At 41.0% G+C, this 19,335-nt stretch overlaps 2 protein-coding genes across 3 annotated transcripts in view; one reads left to right on the plus strand and one right to left on the minus strand.

The window, feature by feature from the left end:
• Positions 4,503–5,051, minus strand: LOC109227752 (uncharacterized protein Mb2253c-like). Its single transcript, XM_019392946.1, has one exon. The coding sequence runs from the start codon at positions 5,049–5,051 to the stop codon at positions 4,503–4,505; it is 549 nt and encodes a 182-aa protein (XP_019248491.1).
• LOC109226776 (potassium transporter 4-like) overlaps positions 10,436–19,335 on the plus strand; it is a 10,517-nt gene continuing 1,617 nt past the window's right edge. The window contains exons 1-9 of one of the 2 annotated variants that reach the window (XM_019391628.1): positions 10,436–10,606; positions 11,981–12,134; positions 16,242–16,482; positions 16,564–16,809; positions 17,073–17,123; positions 17,231–17,491; positions 17,648–17,700; positions 18,271–18,385; positions 18,481–18,735. In XM_019391628.1, the coding sequence (XP_019247173.1) occupies positions 11,985–12,134; positions 16,242–16,482; positions 16,564–16,809; positions 17,073–17,123; positions 17,231–17,491; positions 17,648–17,700; positions 18,271–18,385; positions 18,481–18,735 (1,372 nt within the window). In that variant the 5' untranslated portion in view covers positions 10,436–10,606; positions 11,981–11,984. Of the gene's footprint in view, positions 10,607–10,692; positions 10,898–11,980; positions 12,135–16,241; positions 16,483–16,563; positions 16,810–17,072; positions 17,124–17,230; positions 17,492–17,647; positions 17,701–18,270; positions 18,386–18,480; positions 18,736–19,335 lie in introns of those variants that run through there. The other variant, XM_019391629.1, reaches the window with a different exon arrangement.

Raw genomic sequence — 19,335 nt, forward strand, 5'->3', positions numbered from 1 at the left:
CATTCTCGAGTATCGAATAGGACCAGGACCGTGGATGGCAGGGACGCTTCGTTTGGGTGAAGACCGAAGACTTAATCCCCCCGAGTTCATTCCATTCCCCGAGAAGTGGAATGTATCTCGTAAGTAAAGCCTCCCTTTAAACGTTAATCTATGTTCATCCCCCTTTTCCTTACTAATGTTGGTGATGGTGCAGCTGTTTCTCGAGTCCCAAATTCCATCCCTCGGTTCAAGGAATGGATCGAGGGCATTTTTTCGCAGATGCTTTATTCCGAGCGCATATGGCGCGAACTCTCGAAGAGCCGATAGGAGGCCCGATCTCATGGTAATATCTTCTTCCGGAATAGGTAATATTAGCCCCCCCCTTCTGCTTTACTTCATATCCTAATTTCCTCTCTTTTCTTTTTGCAAGCTTGCCTAAGACCATTAAGCTTAGGACTTTAGAAGGAAACGAGTACATGCCTCGTCTGCTGATCCTTCCACTTTGGGGCAACCCGGGATTGCAGCGGGGGAAAAGAAGAAGAAGAAAAGGAAAGCTTCAGGCTCCTCGAGCCCCGCAGTGAAGCCAAAAAAGAGAGTGGATTATAGGCCAATGAAAGGCTCCGCTTCCCGAGTACTAAGCTCTAACTCACTTCTTCGGCTCAAAGATGAGCCCGAGGAAGATGATATTTTTTGTGGCCCGTGAACCGACCTCCCCCGAAGAGCGGGCGGCAGCCGATGGGAAGATAGTGGAGGCTGATCCCTCTAAGGTTTGGGAGGCCAATGTAGAGATGAGGGCCGCTCCACCGACTCCGCTCCGCCCGGTATAATAGAGATTTTAGGATCGCCTTCGTTCACCGAGTCCATGTTCGATAAGGCCCGAGCGGTGAAGGAGCGGTCCAAGGAAGGGGCCCATGGTGCAAACGATCCCATTTGTTCTTTTTTTAAAGGTATGGATTCGACCGCTCTAGAAGACTTCTCCGGGTTGGGTGACTTGGAGGTGCCAAGGAAGGACCCGTCTTCAGAAGCTAGTGGGCTAAACTCGAGACCAAAATTAATCAACAAGTTCCCCGCCTCGAGTGTGGATCCCAGCAATAAGAGGTTGATCATCATTACCGTCCCGGAGGATGCCCGGGTTCTCTCTGCTCCTGTGGGAGTGGCGAGCTACCTCCGATGCCTGGTGACCGAAGAAGACCAGGTGAAAATGAATGAGGTGGACGTGGCATGCTTATTCAACGATGCGCAGCAAGCGCTGAACCGGGTAAGGCATCATTATGCTTTTTCAAATTTTGACTTAGTTTTTAATATTTCTCATTTTTTTCTTTCCCTTTTGCAGGCCTTAGTACTTCATCACGAAAGCTTTCTTCAGTACCAGGATGAGGTTAGCCAGCTCGAGGCAGAGGTTAAGGAGCTTGCGGAGAAAAGAGACATGTATAAGCTTCTCAGCGAGCAACACGAAGGGGTCGTCAAGAATCTCCAGTCTGAGCTGGATACGGCTCAAAAGGAGCATATTGACTTGGTCGAGCAGGTAAAGGTTTTTGAAGTTAGCAATGAAGACTTAGCTATGGCGACTAACGACCAAACCTCGCAGGTTCAGCATAAGATTGACCCGATCGACCAACTTCGAGCTGAGATGAACGAGATCCAAGCCATGAGCGATATTTCGAAGGACAAAATGGACCGGCTGGCTTTAGAAAAAAGACCGCCCAGGAACAGCTGGCATCGGTAGAGTTTCAACTCTGAGTGACAAAGGAGAAGGCTGAAGCACAGGCTCTACAAAACGAGGACCTTCAAGTTCAATTGGGCTCGGCCATTGCTGAACAGGATGCCCTTGGCAAGGAGTTTGAAATCGCGAGGTCCAAGTCGAAAGCAACTAGGGCTGATTCTGAAGAGATGGTGGCCCAGTATAGGGCTGATGTCGAAGGAGACAAGGCTCGCCTGAAAACTACTGTCGAGTAGGTAAGGCGGCTATCTCGTAGGGAGACCCTCGAAGAGATTCATGCTTGAGGCTTCGACCTATCTGCCGAGATTGAAGAGGCAAAAAGGCTTGAGGCCGAGGCCAAGAAGCTGGATGAGCCCGAAGACGGATAAGGCTCCGAGGGCCCCAAAGATGAAGAAGGTTCCGAGGGCTCCGACGAACCCGAAGATGAATAAGGCCCTGAGGGTTCTGGTGACGAGTCGGGTCCTCGTGAAGATCAGGCGTAGGTGCCTTAGGATTATTTTTTTGTTTTTGCATTTTGTACATTTTTTGTTGAGGCCGATTTCATCGGCCTTTGTAAAGACATTCTAGAATGTATATATAATGTTTTTTTTCGTTTTGGCAATTTTCAAGTCTATTACCTTTAGCATCCTTTTTACAATTACAAAGATTTCAAATGCCTTAGCAAGGAATAAAACGTAGTAATAACTTGTTTTTCGGAGGTCCAAACAAGAATCGTTCTTGATGCACGTTTTGCTTGAAACTTTTCGGGGCTCGGAATGCCAGAAGATTTCCCCAAAATGCTTGTTTACATGTTTTTAGACTATAATTTTACCGAGGGTAACCTTTGAACAGGTTTGGAATTTTGTTGAAGGCCTTATGTTTTGGTTACATGATTCGAACATCTCCGAGCTGTTTTTAGGGTAGCCGTAGCCTTTTAGGTTTGGGCATTACCTAATAGGTTTTGTGCCTCCGGGTTTTGATAACCCGATCCGTCTGAACTTATCAAGGCCGGCAGTCCCTAATTGGGGTTAGCCCTTTGGGCTCAGATATGGGTGGCCTTGGGATTGATAGTTCTCAGGTAGGAATAGCCCTTAGGCTCGTTACTTCTGAAAAGCAAAAATTGTTTGTTAGCAAGGTAGAAACTTTCTTTAATTTTTGTGCCTAACGTACAAGATTGTATAAAAGCTCGTATTGTGGCCGGTGTGACCTACGCGGGCACGGTTCATTTAACCGTTTGGCTCTTACAATGAATCCTAACCACCGAGCCTCGACTATTCGAGCACAGAGTTTCCTTCCTTGCCAAAAATCATGACCCGGGGGGTGATGGCCCAGTATTCGAGGTCGATCTTCGAGTGGAATGAAATACTATTGATTCGACCATTGACTTTGACTTAAAGCCGGTCTTCGACTCTGAGTTACACGATTTATTGTTGCCTCGTTAAAAACCTTGTCGGAAAACCCATTTGGGACAAAATCAGTTCAAGGGAAAAACATTGCAACGCGTGACTTCAAATCTAATAAGCTACATCCCCCTTTAGCTGTTGCCTGCAAGTGTTAGCCCAATTCGTATTAAAGAAAATAAATGAGGTTGTACCTTAGCAGTAGTATTGGTTTAAGTGGGTCACGTTCCAGTTGTTCGGCAGTTGTGCGTCGTTTCCTGCTTCGAGCTTATACGAGCCTTTACCGATAATTCTGATGACTCGATACAGGCCTTCCCAATTCGATCCTAGCTTTCCTTTATTCGATTTTCGGGTGTTCTGTCTTACCCTTTCTTAACACCAAGTCCATGATATTGAAATGTTGGAGGTTGGCTCTTCGGTTGTAATATCTTTCTATCCGATGATTTTGGGCGGCCAACCAGACTAGAGCGGCCTCGCTTCTTTCATCAAGAAGTTCTAGGCTCGAGCTCATGGCCTCACCGTTTGATTCCTTGATTGCATATCGGAACCTGATGTTTGGTTCACCCAGCTCAATGGGTATCAATGCTTCGGCCTAATAGACCAATGAAAACAGAGTGGCCCCGGTACTTGATTTAGAGGTTGTGCGATATGCCCACAAGACTTGTGGTAGGATTTCCTTCCATTTCCCTTTGGCATCAGTCAACCTTTACTTGAGGTTTTGAATGATTGTTTTATTCGTCGACTCCGCCTCCCCGTTCCCACTAAGGTGATAGGGCGTTGAAAAGATCTTCTTGATCTTATGGTCCTCAAAAAAATTGCTTACCTTGTTGCCGATGAACTACTTCCCGTTATCACATACTATCTCGGCCGGCATACCGAACTGGCATATTATCTGGTCCCAAATGAAGTCGATGACTTCTTTTTCTCGAACCTTCTCGAATGATTGAGCTTCAACCCATTTAGAGAAATAGTCAATCATAAATAGTATGAATTGAGCCTTACCGGGTGCCCATGGTAGGGGACCGACGATGTCCATTCCCCATTTCATGAATGACCAGGGTGACATGACTGAGTGTAGTAACTCCCCAGGTTGGTGGATCATCGGTGCGTACCTCTGTTAGCCGTCGCACTTGCGCACGAACTCCTTCGCATCTTTCTCCATGTCAATCAAGTAATAGCCGACTCTGATTATCTTACGAACCAACGATTCTACTCCGGAATGGTTTCTGCAGATGCCTTCGCGAACTTCCCTCAAAACATATTTGGTGTCTCTTGGTCGCAAGCATATGGCGAGTGGGACATCGATTGTTCTCCTGAACAGAGTGTTATCTTCTGACAGGCTAAACATGGCTGCCTTCGTGCACAGAGCTCTCAATTCTTAGCGATCCAGGGGTAACTTCCAGGTCTTCAAGTAGTCTATATACTTATTTCTCCAGTCCTAGCTTAAATTTTTCGAGCTCAGCATGGCCTTCCTTCACTACCGATTTCATGAGTTGCACGACCGTCCCAAAACTGAATTCATCGTCATTAACCGACGACCCCAAGTTAGCCAGAGCGTCGGCTTCGCTATTTTGATCCTCGGGCACATGTTGTAGTGTCCATTCCTTGAATCGACATAGTGTTACCTGTAGTTTATCTAAGTATCTTCGCATCTGTTCCTCGTTTACGTCAAAAGTCCCATTGACTTGATTTACCATAAAGAGGCAATCGCATTTAGCTTCGAGCACTTCCGCTCCCAGGATTTCAGCCAATTCGAGACCTGCAATCATGGCCTCATACTCGGCCTCATTGTTAATCAATTTCATAGTTCTAATAGATTGTCTGACTACGTTACCCGTGGGTGGCTTCAGCACGATGCCAAGTCCAAACCCTTTTGCGTTCGAGGCACCATCCATAAAGAGGGTCCAAATCCCCGAGGGAGTCCCCGAGTTCAACAACAATTCCCTTTCGACTTCAGGTATTAAGGCCGGCATGAAGTCAGCCACGAAGTCTGCCAAAATTTGAGATTTGATGGCGGTTCGGGGTCGATATTAGATATCGTACCCGGTGATTTCCACGGCCCACTTAGCCAATCGTCCCGAGAGCTTGGGTTTGTGCATTATGTTTCTCAACGGGTAAGTAGTTACGACACATATATGATGGCATTGAAAATATGGCTTTAACTTCCTGAAGGTGCTTAGCCAAGCGAGCGCCAATTTCTCTAGGTGAGGATACCTTGTTTTGGCCTCACCTATAGTCGTGCTAACATAATAGATAGGAAATTGCGTACCTTCCTCTTCTGGGACTAGGACTCCTCTTACCGCTATCTCGGATACCACTTAGTACAGGTACAACTGTTCATCTGCCTTCGGGGTATGAAGCAAGAGTGGAATTGAAAGGTACCATTTGAGTTCTTCTAGAGCTTGATGGCACTCTGGGGTCCATGAAAAGTTATTATTCTTCTTCAGCAATGAGAAGAACCTATGGCTTCTATCGAAGGACCTTGATATGAACAGACTCAGGGCGGCTATACGCCCTGTCAACCTCTGAACGGACTTGACATTGTCTACTACGGTGATGTTTTCTATAGTTTTGATTTGTCGGGATTGATCTTGATTCCCCGGTTGGACACCATGAATCCGAGTAACTTCCCGGACCCGACCCCGAATGCGCATTTCTCCGGGTTTAACTTCATGTTGTACTTCTTCAGTATGTTGAAGGTTTCCTGCAAATGTTCCAAATGGTCCTCTGCTTGTAGGGATTTAACTAATATGTCGTCAATGTAAACCTCCATTGATTTTCCTATTTATTCTTCGAACATCCGGTTTACTAGGCGTTGGTAAGCGGCGGTGGAATTTTTTAATTCGAACGGCATTACGTTATAATAATAGGTGCCATATTTTGTGATGAAGGAAGTTTTTTCCTGATCGCCTGGATCCGAATTTGGTTGTACCCAGAATAGGCATCGAGAAAGCTGAGTATCTCGTGGCCGGCCGCCGTACCGATCATGCGATCGATGTTGGGCAAAGGAAAAGAGTCCTTATGGCATGCCTTGTTCAAGTCTTTGTAGTCTACACACATTCTTAATTTATTTCCCTTTTTAGGAACTACTACTACGTTTGCTAACAAATCCGGGTACTTACCTTCCCGAATGGAACCTATTTTAAGGAGTTTGGATACCTCGTCTTTTATGAATGCGTGCTTGAATTCGGATTGGAGCCTCCCCTTCTGTTTAACCAGGTGGAACTTCGGGTCCAAGATTAACTTGTGAGTAGTTATTTCTGGCGGGATCCCTATCATATCAAGGTGGACCAATCGAAACAATCTATGTTAGCTATAAGGATTTCAATGAGTTTCTTCCTAAGCTCAGGAGTTAGTCCCGTGCCCAAGTATACCTTCCGGTCGGGCAGGTGTTCGATCAATATGACTTGTTTCAGCTCCTCGATCGTTGACTTGGTGGCATCGGATTTGTCAAGGGTTATGAACGACCTACGGACTCCGTAATCATCATCCTCGCCCATCTCTTACCTATCTGGTTCGGTCAGGGCCGGTGTCGGTGATTGCTATTTTGTTTATTGCTTGGTAACCGAACTCGAGTTTTTTTATGTCGAGAGTGCGGATATTGGGGTCACCTCATCGACCGCGAACATTTATTTCGCGGCTGACTGCTCTCCATAAACTGTCTTGATCCCTCCTGGTATGGGTAATTTCAGTGCCTGATGTAGTCTCGAGGGTACTGCCCTCATGTTTTGAATCCATGGTCTTTCGAACAGAGCATTGTATCTCATATCTCCTTCGATCACGTAGAACTTTGTTTCCTGAACGGTTTTGGTGGTGTTTACCAGCAGGGTTATCTCCCCTTTAGTAGTCTCGCATGCCATGTTAAATCCGTTTACAACTCGGACTGCGAGCACTATTTGGTCTTGTAGACCCAATTGTTCCACGACCCTCGATCTGATGATATTGGCCGAGCTACCTGGATCAATTAACACACACTTAACTCGAGATTTATTTATGAGTACAGATATTACCAGTGCATCATTATGTGGTTGTACGATGCCTTCAACGTCCTCATCGTTAAAAGATACGGTTCCCTCCGATACATAATCTCGCATCTATTTTCCCTTGTAATGGACACCTTAGTGTTCTTTAACATCAGTCTTTGGGGGACGTCAACTCCGCCAATGATCATGTTAATGATGTGCTGAGGTTCCTTTTGCTCGATCTACTTGTTAGAGTCCCTATTCCTGAAGTGGTTTTTGGCTCGATCACTCAGAAATTCTTGAATGTGTCCGTTATTGAATAACCAGGCTACTTCTTCTCTCAATAGTCGGTTGTCTTCGGTTCTGTGGGCGTGAGTGCCATAATACTTACACATTAGGTTGGGGTCACTTTGGGCAGGATCAGACTACAGGTCGAGGACACTTAGTATCTTTGATGCGTTCGATTGCTGATACGATGCCGGCAACATCGATGTTGAAGTTGTACTCTGATAACCTTGGTGCCTCTTTAGACCCGGTGGGTCTGTCAAAACTATTTTTTCTCATGAGTCCCCGGTTATTATGGCCTCGATCGCTCCTTCTTTCACTTCTCGCAGGGTTGTGTCCGGACCCATTTCCCCTTCGATCTCCGCTGTTTGGTTGATACTGATCCCTGTTCGATTTTGGTTAATGATCGACTGCTCTTTTGGATTTGTCATTGCTTCTGACGGGATAGACGGATCCGGAACGGGCCCTGAGCGGATCGTTTTCGACCCTAATTTTTGATTGGTACCTGTTATGGATGTTGGTCCAAGTTACCGCCGGGTATTGTATCAAATTTTGTTTCAATTGCTGCGAAGCCAATGAGTTTTGGGGGTTGTGTCTTTGGATGAATGTCTGAATAGCCCAATCGTCCGCGACCGGAGGTAGATCCATCCGTTCCATTTGAAACCTCGACACGAATTCCCTGAGCCCTGAGCATCTCGTTATCTCTTTGCTTTACGTTGAAAAGTTCTAAATTCCTGGTCATGGCCCCGGCATGTGCTTTTACAAAGGCATCTGCAAGCATAGCAAACGAGTCAATAGAATTAGGGGTAAAATGTGATACCATATCATGGCTCCCTTTTACAAGGTCTCTCCGAACTTTTTCAGCAGAACAGATTCAATTTTGTCATCTTCCTAGTCGTTTCCCTTGATGTCGCATGTGTAGGAGGTCACATGCTCATTTGGATTAGTTGTTCCGTTATACTTTGGAATTTCAGGCATTCGAAACTTGTTCGGGATTGGCTTCGGAGCTATGCTCGAAGGGAAAGGCTTTTGAACAAATTTCTTGGAATCCAGGCCCTTCAGTATCGGTGGAGCTCCTGGGATTTGATCAACCCTAGAGTTAGAGGTTACCACTTTTTTGTCATTGGCTTCAATTTTCTTTTCTTCCCATTCCACCCATTTTGTTAGTTCCTCGAGCATCTTTATTATCTCGGGGTTGGTCCTGGGTTCAGCTTCACTCGGCCTTTCTGCGGTTGGTTCATTTTTGCGAGCGTTTTCCCGAGATGGTTCGGGCTTAACTCTGCTGGGGGTGCGGCTTTTGTTCTGCAACTAGGCTATTGCTGCTTTTTGAGCCTGCAACATTTTGAAGTTCACTCACAAGTTGATCCCATCACCTTTGCCGTTGTGCGTACACCGGGCTACCGGTCGGGCTCCCCCACGGATGTTGTTCTCAGGGTCGGTAGTCAAGTTTGCATCAATAGCCACATGTGAGTTAGCATCGATCGGGTCCACAACCGGAACTCCGTTGGGGTCAACAAGGGGTACCTCGTTACTGGGTACCACATTGTTGTTCTTGCCATGGTGGCTAGACTCAACATCAACGTTCAAAGGGGAAGATTAGGAGTTTGACATTTTTAATCTAACCTGAAATTAAAAGCTCAAAGAACAAGTGTAAAATAGAGTACGTTATGAAAATTTGTATCAAATTGTTGCTATTAACCTCAGCCCACGGTGGGCGCCAAAGTATTTACCCTAAAAAACGGATAATAATTGAATTTATAAGTGGTTTTAAGGATAAGCGGATTAATTCAATTCAAATGATAAATGACGTTAGATTAAACAGAAAAGGGACGTAATAAATTGTTAAACCAATTCAGGGGAGTGACCTCGGACTCAATAACAGCTGCATGAAATGTATTGCCTCCGATCTCGGGCTCACACTAATTAAGAACTGATGAACAAAAGACAGAACTTTGAATAACAGAGAAAGTAAGAGTACATTGCCTTGATATGCGTGTTACCATGTGCCTTCATGAATATTTAGACTCCCATTTATATATTAGAGGGGTTTGACCCTAAATACAATTCTAAAAAAGGGTAAAAATCCTTCTTCTTGCTAATCACTAATCCTTTGCTGATACGGGCCGAGAATTACGTTGTGACATCCGCTTGGGCGCGAATATCATGGCCCTTTGCTAGGCGTGTGTGATTGTCAGGTAGAGCTCTCCAAACTTTGGGATTCGAACCGGTCCCCGGGGATGTGGCCCGATTCTTCTGAGTGTAGGTGTTTCTCCCGAATCTCGATACGAGGGGCTCCTTGCCCCGATTGTGATTCCTTACGGTCACGTCTTCGCTCCATTTTGTTTTTACCGAGAACCGAGGTGTTCAACGGGCTCGGTTTCACCCATGTACATGCTCCATATTTATTATCTTTAAATAATGTGTTGTATGATCACTTTCTTATCAAGTGTTAGTGAAGTGCGTCAATCTCTTTGTTCTTTCATATTCATATGTCAAGATATATTAAATTCTTATATATTTTTCAAATTTGAAATGGTATTTCGATATTTTAAAAATAAATAGACATACCATTATATAGGTTCATATTTATTTTTATGTTTAGTTATTAAATTCGGTTAATCTTGAAAGTGTACATCAACGTAAAATTGTCAGATGACAAAAAAAACAACTATCATGTGTTACTAAGAAAATTCTTCCATAAGAATTGTTATAGATCATATATTTGTCAAATATTTTAATTTTTCTAAATATATATATACTTATAAAAAATTTAATAAAGTATGATTGAAATAATATTTATATAACAAAAAAACCCCGAAATACTTGATAAAACCGAACCAATCCAAACCGATATAGTTGGTTTGTTTTGATTTTGATAAAGATCGAACCAACCCGGTCCATGTACACCTCTAGTAACATGTATGATAAATTTATTGAGGTGCAACCAATCTGACCTACATATTATTTTTATTTAAAATAATTTAATGTGTGGGGGAATGTATGATTGACACGAGAAAAATGTCTACGGACAATTTGATCGATTTCCTACGGAAGTCATTAGGATACAAAACAAATTGCTCGTACATCAAGAATGTTAGTAGTATATATTTCCAACTTGAGCAATCCTATAACCAGAACGAGGAGGGAACCGACCCGACCGACCCGATTACAGCAGTGGATCTCCATTCTCCAATATCCATCATATTCACGTGCTTCCTTTCCTATACTACCCAATTCAGTACCACCATCTCTCTCAATTCATTGTGCCATTGACAAAAAAGGTTCCTTCTTTCTCTGAATCTTCGTTTTATTTATTTGCTCTTTTTTCTTTTTTCTTTTTGGAAATGCGATCTGTACAGATGGAGTTGACTTTGCTGGTTCAGTGCGTCATGTTTTACAATTTGAAAGATTGCAAATTTCGTTGCTGAATTGAGATGGTTTCATCCATTAGAAGAACAAAATAATGTTAAAAGTACTTATTATATCCAAAAAAAAAAAAAAAAGAAGAAGAAGATTAAGACTAGTTTGTAACAGATTTATACTGTTTGACCGCTCAGTTGCTATTGCCCATTGTTAGTAGTTACTTATCTGTTTATACTTCATATTCGTTTTTGGAACTTTAGTAAATTGCTAAGATAATTTAGTGGCTATTGCTGTTTTTGTCTATTTATGAATAAAATGGTGAGACTTTTTCAGAGCTAATAACTTTATTGGTTTGTGTACATCAAATCTGCAACAGTGTTGTTAAAGGCTCCCTATAAGCGCGGTTAAGCCTGAAGCTCAGGTTGTGTGCTTCTGCTTGCTTAATTGCGGCTTTGGTGTAGGCTTTAAGGTGCTAAGACGTGTGCACCTTCACCTAGGGATTATGTCTTGAAGGAAACAACATCAAATATATAGCTGAGTTATAGTAGTTCCATTCTTTTGTCCAAATATTTATTGTGTGTGTTTATAGTTACATTTACTTGCATTAAATTTCTATTTTTTATTTTTCATTATTGGCATTTTTTCCCGCTAAAGCCCACACTTTAATTGCGCTCTGCACTTAAAGCTCCAACTTTTGGTGCTTTTCGCTTTTGACTACTTTGATCTGCAAGGATCACTTATTATGTTTTAATTGATCACTTCCAAATATTGAGTACTAGTGGTGTTTGTTTGTGGAATTTGAATTTCACATATCAATAGTTTTTTAGAGTTGGTGTTTGTTTGACTTTTTTCTAAGCAAAAGTTGCAAAAGAATTGTTCGAACTTTAAGTCTTTGAAATTATGGTTTGAAAGTTGTTCCAAAGTGAAGTTTTTTCAAATTTTCAACTTCCATTCACCCAAAAAGAAAAAAAGGGCCTTCCGTTCACTGATCTTCAACCCCCACTAACTTTTTTCTTAAACACTACGGGCCCATTTAGCCATCGATATTTCAGCAATTATAAATATTGAACTTCAATATTTGCCAACAATTGAAACACAATTTCAGCTTCTTTTTCCAACTTCAACTGTAATGGTTGTCCAAACAGAGATCATGATCTTTTTTATGTTGCAGCTTTTACTCTTATTTCTTTGCATTAATCTGTGGCAGCTTATTTTTCCGATTTTTTTTGTTAATTATTTTTTGGTCGGTATGATTAAAATCAGTAATAAAAAATGTTTTACAAAAATGGCAGATAGATGTATCAAGTAGATATTGATCACGGGCAAGAGAAGCAACCGCGTCTCCCTGCTGCAGATGGGGGTGAGGAATCAATCCATGCAATTGGACAAGAGGGGATGGGTCAACAAACCCATCTTGAGAGGAGAAAAGGGAAATTGGCTTCCAAGGTGAGAAATGTTCTCTTCATACTTTCACCAGGCTTACATCTTAATGCCTTTTGATAGTGCATGTGTACAAGTATGTGCTTCCAGAGGCGGATCTAGGATTTCAAAGGTGCGGGTGCCAGGTGCCATTGACTTTCATGTTCACTAGCTAGAGATGGAAATTGAGTTGTAATTCAATCCGTACGTCTTGGGTTATTCAGTTTACAAGGTTTTTAGTTCATAAATAAACCATTTGATCATCGAACTGAAATTAGATTTGTTCAGTTTTCATCTAATTTCTATCGAGTCAAATTCTATTGAATAAAATAAGAAAATATATTAAAACAAAAGCAAATTTCTTAAAGAGTAAATTTCACCCTTTCAATTCAAACATAATATACTTAAATCATAGCAACAAGCAAATTGCAACTTATCTTCTATTAAAACATACAAGAAAAAGTAACTTCAATGAGGGAAATGCACCCTTTCCATCAACAACACAAGCAAAGGGATAAGGGTTGAAATTAAGGAAAAAATAACATTATAAGAGGGATAAGAACAAAAAAAAAGAGTAAAATCACATTCAAATACAATTTTGGATACATTGGATAGGAAAAAGGAAGCAAACATATAATTTAAGTGGGCGTTGGGACATAAGAATTGTAAAATTTCCAAAAAAAGTGAACAAAAAATTCAAGTGAAAATGATATTTGAAAATGAGAGTTGTGTTTGGACATGAATATAATTTCGGGTTGTTTTTGTGTTTTGTGAATGATTTGAGTGAAAATTTTGAAAAACGGCTATTTGGAGTTTTTCAAATTTTCGAAAAATTCCAAAATTCATCTTCATGTGAAAATTGAAAATTTTATGGCCAAACACTGATTTCGGAAAAAATAAAAAAAATTAAAAAAAAAAGTGAAAAAATTCTTATGTCCAAACGGGCTCTAAATAAATGAAGAAACAAATGGAGCTGTATAGGAGGAAGAAAGAGGAAAAAGAAAATAAAAGAAATTAAAGAAAGGAGAAAGCAAAGAAAAGAGAAGGAAACAAGAAAAAGCCACTTCAGTTGTGGGAAAATAAAAGAATTAAGGGAAGAAGAAAAGGAAATCTGGGAGCCGCCTGAGTTTGTAGTTCGTAGAGGATACTAAAAACATAAAATAGTATTATGCATTTAGTAAGTTTCGAACTCAAGTCGCGAGTACAAAACTGCGACGCCTAATCATGGCACCCGACGACCTGTTTAAGAAATGGGGTGCCACTAGCTCAATATAACCGATTTTTTGGAAAAATATCTGTAAGTATATGAAAGTTTAGCCGAGCACGAGGGTGGCGTGCCACCCCCACCTCCCTGTGTAGATCCGCCCCTGTGTGCCTCAGTACCTGCACTCTCTTCTGAAATTCAGATAAACTGTTATAAGATTACACACAATTGAGCTGCTGTTGAAGGAAGTTAATAAGCTGCAGCTAAATTTCTTCTGGACTAATTTGTTATTTATTGGCTTATAAAATGGAACTAGCTGAAAGAAAACTGTTTTCTTCAATATGTTGTTCCATTATTCATGTAAAAGTTAAAGTTGCGTGAGATGGATGCATCTAATGGACTTGGACTAAAAGAAGCTTGTTTGCCTCAAACACAATTTATAGCATGCTTGCTTTCATGGACATTAAGGTGTCACTCTGACCACTTCCTTGTAATAAAGAAATTATTAGATTAAACCCTCAGGGGTTGGCCTGGTGGCAATAGACTTGAGCCTTGCGGTTTGCTCCCTTTCAAGGTCTCAAGTTCGAAACCCACAGGGTGCAAACAATTTCTGAGGGCCATCGGATTGGGTAAAACCTGAATTAACCGTGGTGCACTTGTGGGAAACTCCTTGCCGAGGGCCGATGCACCCCCGGGATTAGTCGGGGCTCTTAGAGACTCGGACACCCGGTGCAAATCAAAAAAGAAAAAGAAATTATTAGATCAATGTTTGTAGTTTGCGGTTAGGTTCTCTACTAGGCTAATGACACTAACGTGGATTTTCATGCGGATGGAAACTTAAAAAAAATAGCACCTAAATAAGAGTCAAAACATGCTAAGTTGCATTTTTTATTGGGTGGAAAATGTTAAATGTTTACCTTTTCCTTCTGAATGTCCTGCATATTTTCAGCTTGTATTTTCACTTGAACCCCTTGAACCTAAAGTGCTTTAGTATGATGGGAACTTGCAGTCCCGACACATCTCTGTTTCTATAGTTAGCTAAGGATGAAGAAAGGAAGAAGTCTGCTAGCACTGCATAAAATTTTCTAAAATAAACAAAATTAAGGGTTGAAACACTTTTTACTGAAAGATTCGCGGGTTGTTCAGTGCTATGAAATTTTTTCCACTTGGTCTTTGCTGCCTTTAACTTTTGCTCTTCCTTCTCACCAAATTTGCCCTCAAGTAGTACATTTTCTACCAATTTAACATGTGATCAACTGAAGAACCCTTGATCTTTATAGGAAAAATTGTCTTCACAGCAATAGCGCCTTTATCAAACAAAATGACTACCACTAGATCAACTTGCAGTTTCTCCAGAGAGATTTTAGCTTTTCTTTCTCCTTCTACTTAATGTTGGTAACTTTATGAAAGATAATTCAATAGTTGCAGATCTTGTACTTGAAGAAAAGAGGAGAAGAGGTAGGTTGGGATAAATTAGATCTTTCCCTTCCTCATGAAATAGTTTGAACTAATCAATAAACAACAATGAAGAGTATACTTGTAGTGGAATGGACTTCATTTACTTACTGGAGCTTTTCTTGTTGAATTTTCTGCTCAATTGACTTCCTAAATGAGTAGAGATCCTCCATTTTTCTGCTCTTCACCTGATTAAAAGAAGGAAAGATTGGCATATTTCCCAAAAGTAGGATACTGTCTTGGAGACATCTTCTCAATTTGAGTCCAAGTCTTAATTAACCATAGGCACTTTTTGGTGTTCCCCAACAAGTAACTGTATAATAGGTATGGTTTGTGTTATGAATGGACCTTGGGCCTAACTCAACCCCAAAAACTAGCTCATGAGGGGAGGATTGCCCAAGTCTATTTAAGGAGACCACTGGCCCAATGCCCAACCAATGTGGGACTCTAACCCACTCTAACACCCCCTCACACAGCCAGACCGACAACTGGAATGTGGACAATATAACATGGGGGTCCAAAATGAGACGAACATGGCTCTGATACCAGATAAAAATAGACAAGTTGCCTAACTCAACTCCAAAAGCTAACTCATGAGGGCAGATTGCCCAAGTCCATATAAGGAGACCACCAGCCCAACCACCAACCAATGTGGAACTCACTCTAACAGTTCGACACTTAATGATTTTAGGCATTTAAACCTTGCCTACTGGAGCTCCTCTAACTTGCATATTTGAACGCCTCCCCCCCCCCACCCCCCCCCCCCCCCAAATTGCCATACATTAATACCACAGCAAAAATTCAGATTCCATTTTTGTTTTCCATAGTCCATGTGCCTTCTTCTGTCATCATGTATCTCTATCCCAAAAAATTGCTATCCTCATTACTATCCATGCCTCTGAAAAAAAGCTTCGAAAATATGACAAGCCTTAAGCAAACAACCAAGCTAAACTTGACCATTGCCTTCACAAACACAATCAGGTGGTGATGATCTTTAATTGCCTTTGTCACTAAAATGTAGCTTCAGCAGTGGAAGTGTGGAACCATTATTTATTCTTTTTGCTTTTAGGTTTCCTTAAATGATAATTTAAACAACCTCTGTTGAGAAAACCTGGAACTGACACACTTAGTGGAAAATGAAGGCGAGAAAGGAAACCTTAAAATTGAGAATTCTTTTAGAAAATAAGAAGTGGAAAACCTTTGCCTGAACTGAACATGCCTTGTATTCTTCTCCAGAATTTTTAAGGTCATAAGATTTCTATTAGATCTACTAGTGAAATATACTTTATGCTTGAAGACGTTTCTAGTGTTTGCATCTGTAACAGTCTAGATCTCCTTGACACATACATAAGCCAAACTTAGATTTATTTGGGGGGAAGTGGGTCTATGAGAGGGACCTCATTGCATCTGTGCTTTTCTCTAGCTGCTGATTGTGTGTGAGACCAGCTCACGCTGTGGATCTTTTGGCTTTGCAGTTTACTCTGGTGAATATTTCCACTAATCTACTATTGGCATACCAAAGTCTGGGGGTGGTATATGGAGATGTGAGCACTTCTCCGCTTTATGTCTATAGGAGCATCTTTGTGGGGAAGTTGCAAAATCATCAGAATTCAGAAGCGATATTTGGTGCATTTTCACTGATCTTCTGGACAATAACGCTCATTCCTCTGCTCAAATATGTGTTCGTTGTATTAAGTGCAGATGATAATGGTGAAGGTATGTACAGAAGGGACTCTAAATTGATTAGTACTTATTGAAGAATACTAATACCTGATGATGTCTAACCAAATACCTTAGGTGGTACATTCGCTCTTTACTCTCTGCTATGTAGACATGCAAAGTTTAGTCTACTTCCCAACCAGCAGGCAGCAGATGAGGAGCTATCTGCTTACAAATATGGCTTCTCGGGGCAGTCGACAGCATGTTTACCATTGAAGAGATTTCTTGAGAAGCATAAGAAGTCACGCACAGTACTGCTTGTTGTTGTATTGTTAGGTGCTTGTATGGTCATAGGAGATGGTGTTCTGACTCCTGCAATGTCAGGTAGACAATACTAACAATAGATGCCTCCTTATATGGTATTTAGCCTTTTGAATTTGCAAAAAAGAAGTTTGTTTAAAAGTTGCTTCCATTGAATGTTAGATAGCGATTTCAACTTTTATAATATAATAAGTGGCACCTTATAATGCATGTGTTGCCATCAGATATTCTAGAAAATTTATCCCAAAAAGTGGATGCTTGAAGTCATAGAACTCGCAGTTGAATTTGAGTATATCTTTTAACTAAGAAATGCTTTACTTTGGCAGTTATATCATCAATATCAGGAATCCAGGCTGCTACTGAACATCTATCTCATGGTAGGTATACTTTTGATATACCCCCTTGCAAAAATTGACGACTTTTTAGGTAGTCAACATCTTACTTCTGTCTGGGGCATTGACCATTCATGCATCTTTCTTCGTAGGTGGTGTGCTACTTCTTTCTTGCATAATATTGGTTGGCCTGTTTGCTCTACAGCATTCTGGAACCCACAGGGTTGGATTCTTGTTTGCACCTGTAGTGACTATTTGGTTGATATCTATTTTTGTCATTGGGCTGTATAATACTATATTTTGGAATCCCAAAATTGTATCTGCTCTTTCTCCATATTATATCATCAAGTTCTTTAAGGAAACTGGGAAAGATGGTTGGATTTCTCTTGGAGGTGTGCTCCTCTCAATTGCAGGTACCGTACATATATTGACTCTAATACAGTATTTCTTTATTCAAGTATATGCCGAGTAGCAGCCTTTTCGTGGAACCTTTTACTATTTGTTGAAGGAGATGCTATTAAAATCTCCTAGATTGGGATCCGGTTTCTAATTCATATTTCTACCATCAGGTACCGAAGCTATGTTTGCAGATCTTGGTCATTTCACTGCCTCCTCAATGAGGGTAAGTCAAGCATTTTGCAGTAACAAACACATAGAACTATCCTTCAGGAGACTGTTCTGTTCTAATTCTTTTTCTGGCTTAGCAAATAATCTTTTTCTAGAAGATCCCGAGTGCAGATTAAACTAGTTGGGTTATGTGGCAATGGTAGGAACATGTTTTAGGTGCATATATACAGCTGGTTATAAGTCATCATGACATTGGGAAAATGAGCTCCATTTTGTGTTAAATGAATAGGGTTTGCAACTATCGAGACTCTGATTTAGTATTTCATTTTCTTTTGAGCATAGAGGGACTTAGATAACATTATTAACGTAAATTTGAAATCCATCTGAAGTAGCTTTGAGGAATACTGAGTCTAAGATTTGGAATTCATATTAATTTCTAAAAGTAAAACATTGGGATTCCTTAATGAGCAGAAACATATAGAATAGCATGGACAACTGGAGCCAAATGGTTCTTATTCCACCAAACGAGTAAACTGTCCTAGTGGTTAGCAGATTATATTGCATATATGATTACTTGGATTCGAGGAACTTGCACCAAGTTGACTGAATTTTTTCTCTTATGCAGATTGCATTTCCATTTTTTGTATACCCTTGCTTGGTGGTACAGTACATGGGTCAAGCTGCTTTCCTGTCCAAAAACATTGCCTCTATTCCAAATAGCTTCTATAATTCCATACCTGGTTGGTTCCTTTTCAGATATTTGTCTGATTATTCTCAAGATTTTTTGATTATTTAAGTTCAATCCTACTAAACTGCTGCTCTTTGATTCTTGCAGACATTGTATATTGGCCTGTCTTTGTTATCGCTACCCTTGCAGCCATTGTTGGCAGTCAGGCTGTAATCACTGCTACATTCTCCATCGTGAAGCAATGTAATGCACTGGGTTGCTTCCCACGGGTCAAGATCGTCCACACTTCAAAGCATATTAAAGGGCAGATCTATGTCCCAGAGATAAATTGGATCCTAATGATTCTGACCCTTGCTGTGGCTGTTGGGTTTCAGGACACCACTTTAATTGGAAATGCATATGGTAAGCCTACTAGTCTTTTGACAATCTCTATTGTAATTCTTCAAATTCCTCTGTATGACACTGCCTTCCTACATTTCATTCTCATAGAAAGTAGACTAATCCCCATTATATGATCTCCGCAACTATCCCAATTATGTCACCCTCACAAGTAGTTGAATTTTTCTTATGCATCTGTCAGATCTGTGGTAGTATTATATTTAGTGGTATGCAGGTGAAGAAATAAAATGTGGACATATCCAACTTTAAGCCGTCCAATGTGCCTGAACTATAATGTTCACATGTAATTCTGTTTGCCAAATATATCTGTTATACCTGATTACTCTTCATGATTGTGTATTTGTTTCCTCAAACATGCTTGTAAGCCTCTCCTTGTGCCTTTTGCAGTGTATTAGGTCTTGTTTTTGAAAAAGCCCTGTTGAAAATAAAAACATATGAAATCGAAATGATGAATGATGTGAACATGAAGGAATCTCAGATTTCATGACATATTAGCTAAAGAGAGTATACCAACTACCTACAACCTTATGAGGTTTTAGGGGTTCAAGTCGCGAAGGAACTAAAGTGGAAAAGCCAAGCCACTGTTGGGCTTCTAATTGGGGG

This window comes from Nicotiana attenuata, chromosome 6, assembly GCF_001879085.1.
Source record: "Nicotiana attenuata strain UT chromosome 6, NIATTr2, whole genome shotgun sequence".
Classification (NCBI taxonomy): Eukaryota; Viridiplantae; Streptophyta; class Magnoliopsida; order Solanales; family Solanaceae; genus Nicotiana; species Nicotiana attenuata.

Coding starts and splice junctions, on each gene's coding strand:
- LOC109227752 (XM_019392946.1), bottom strand. CDS start 5,051: ATGCCGGCCTTAATACCTGAAGTCGAAAGGGAATTGTTGTTGAACTCG.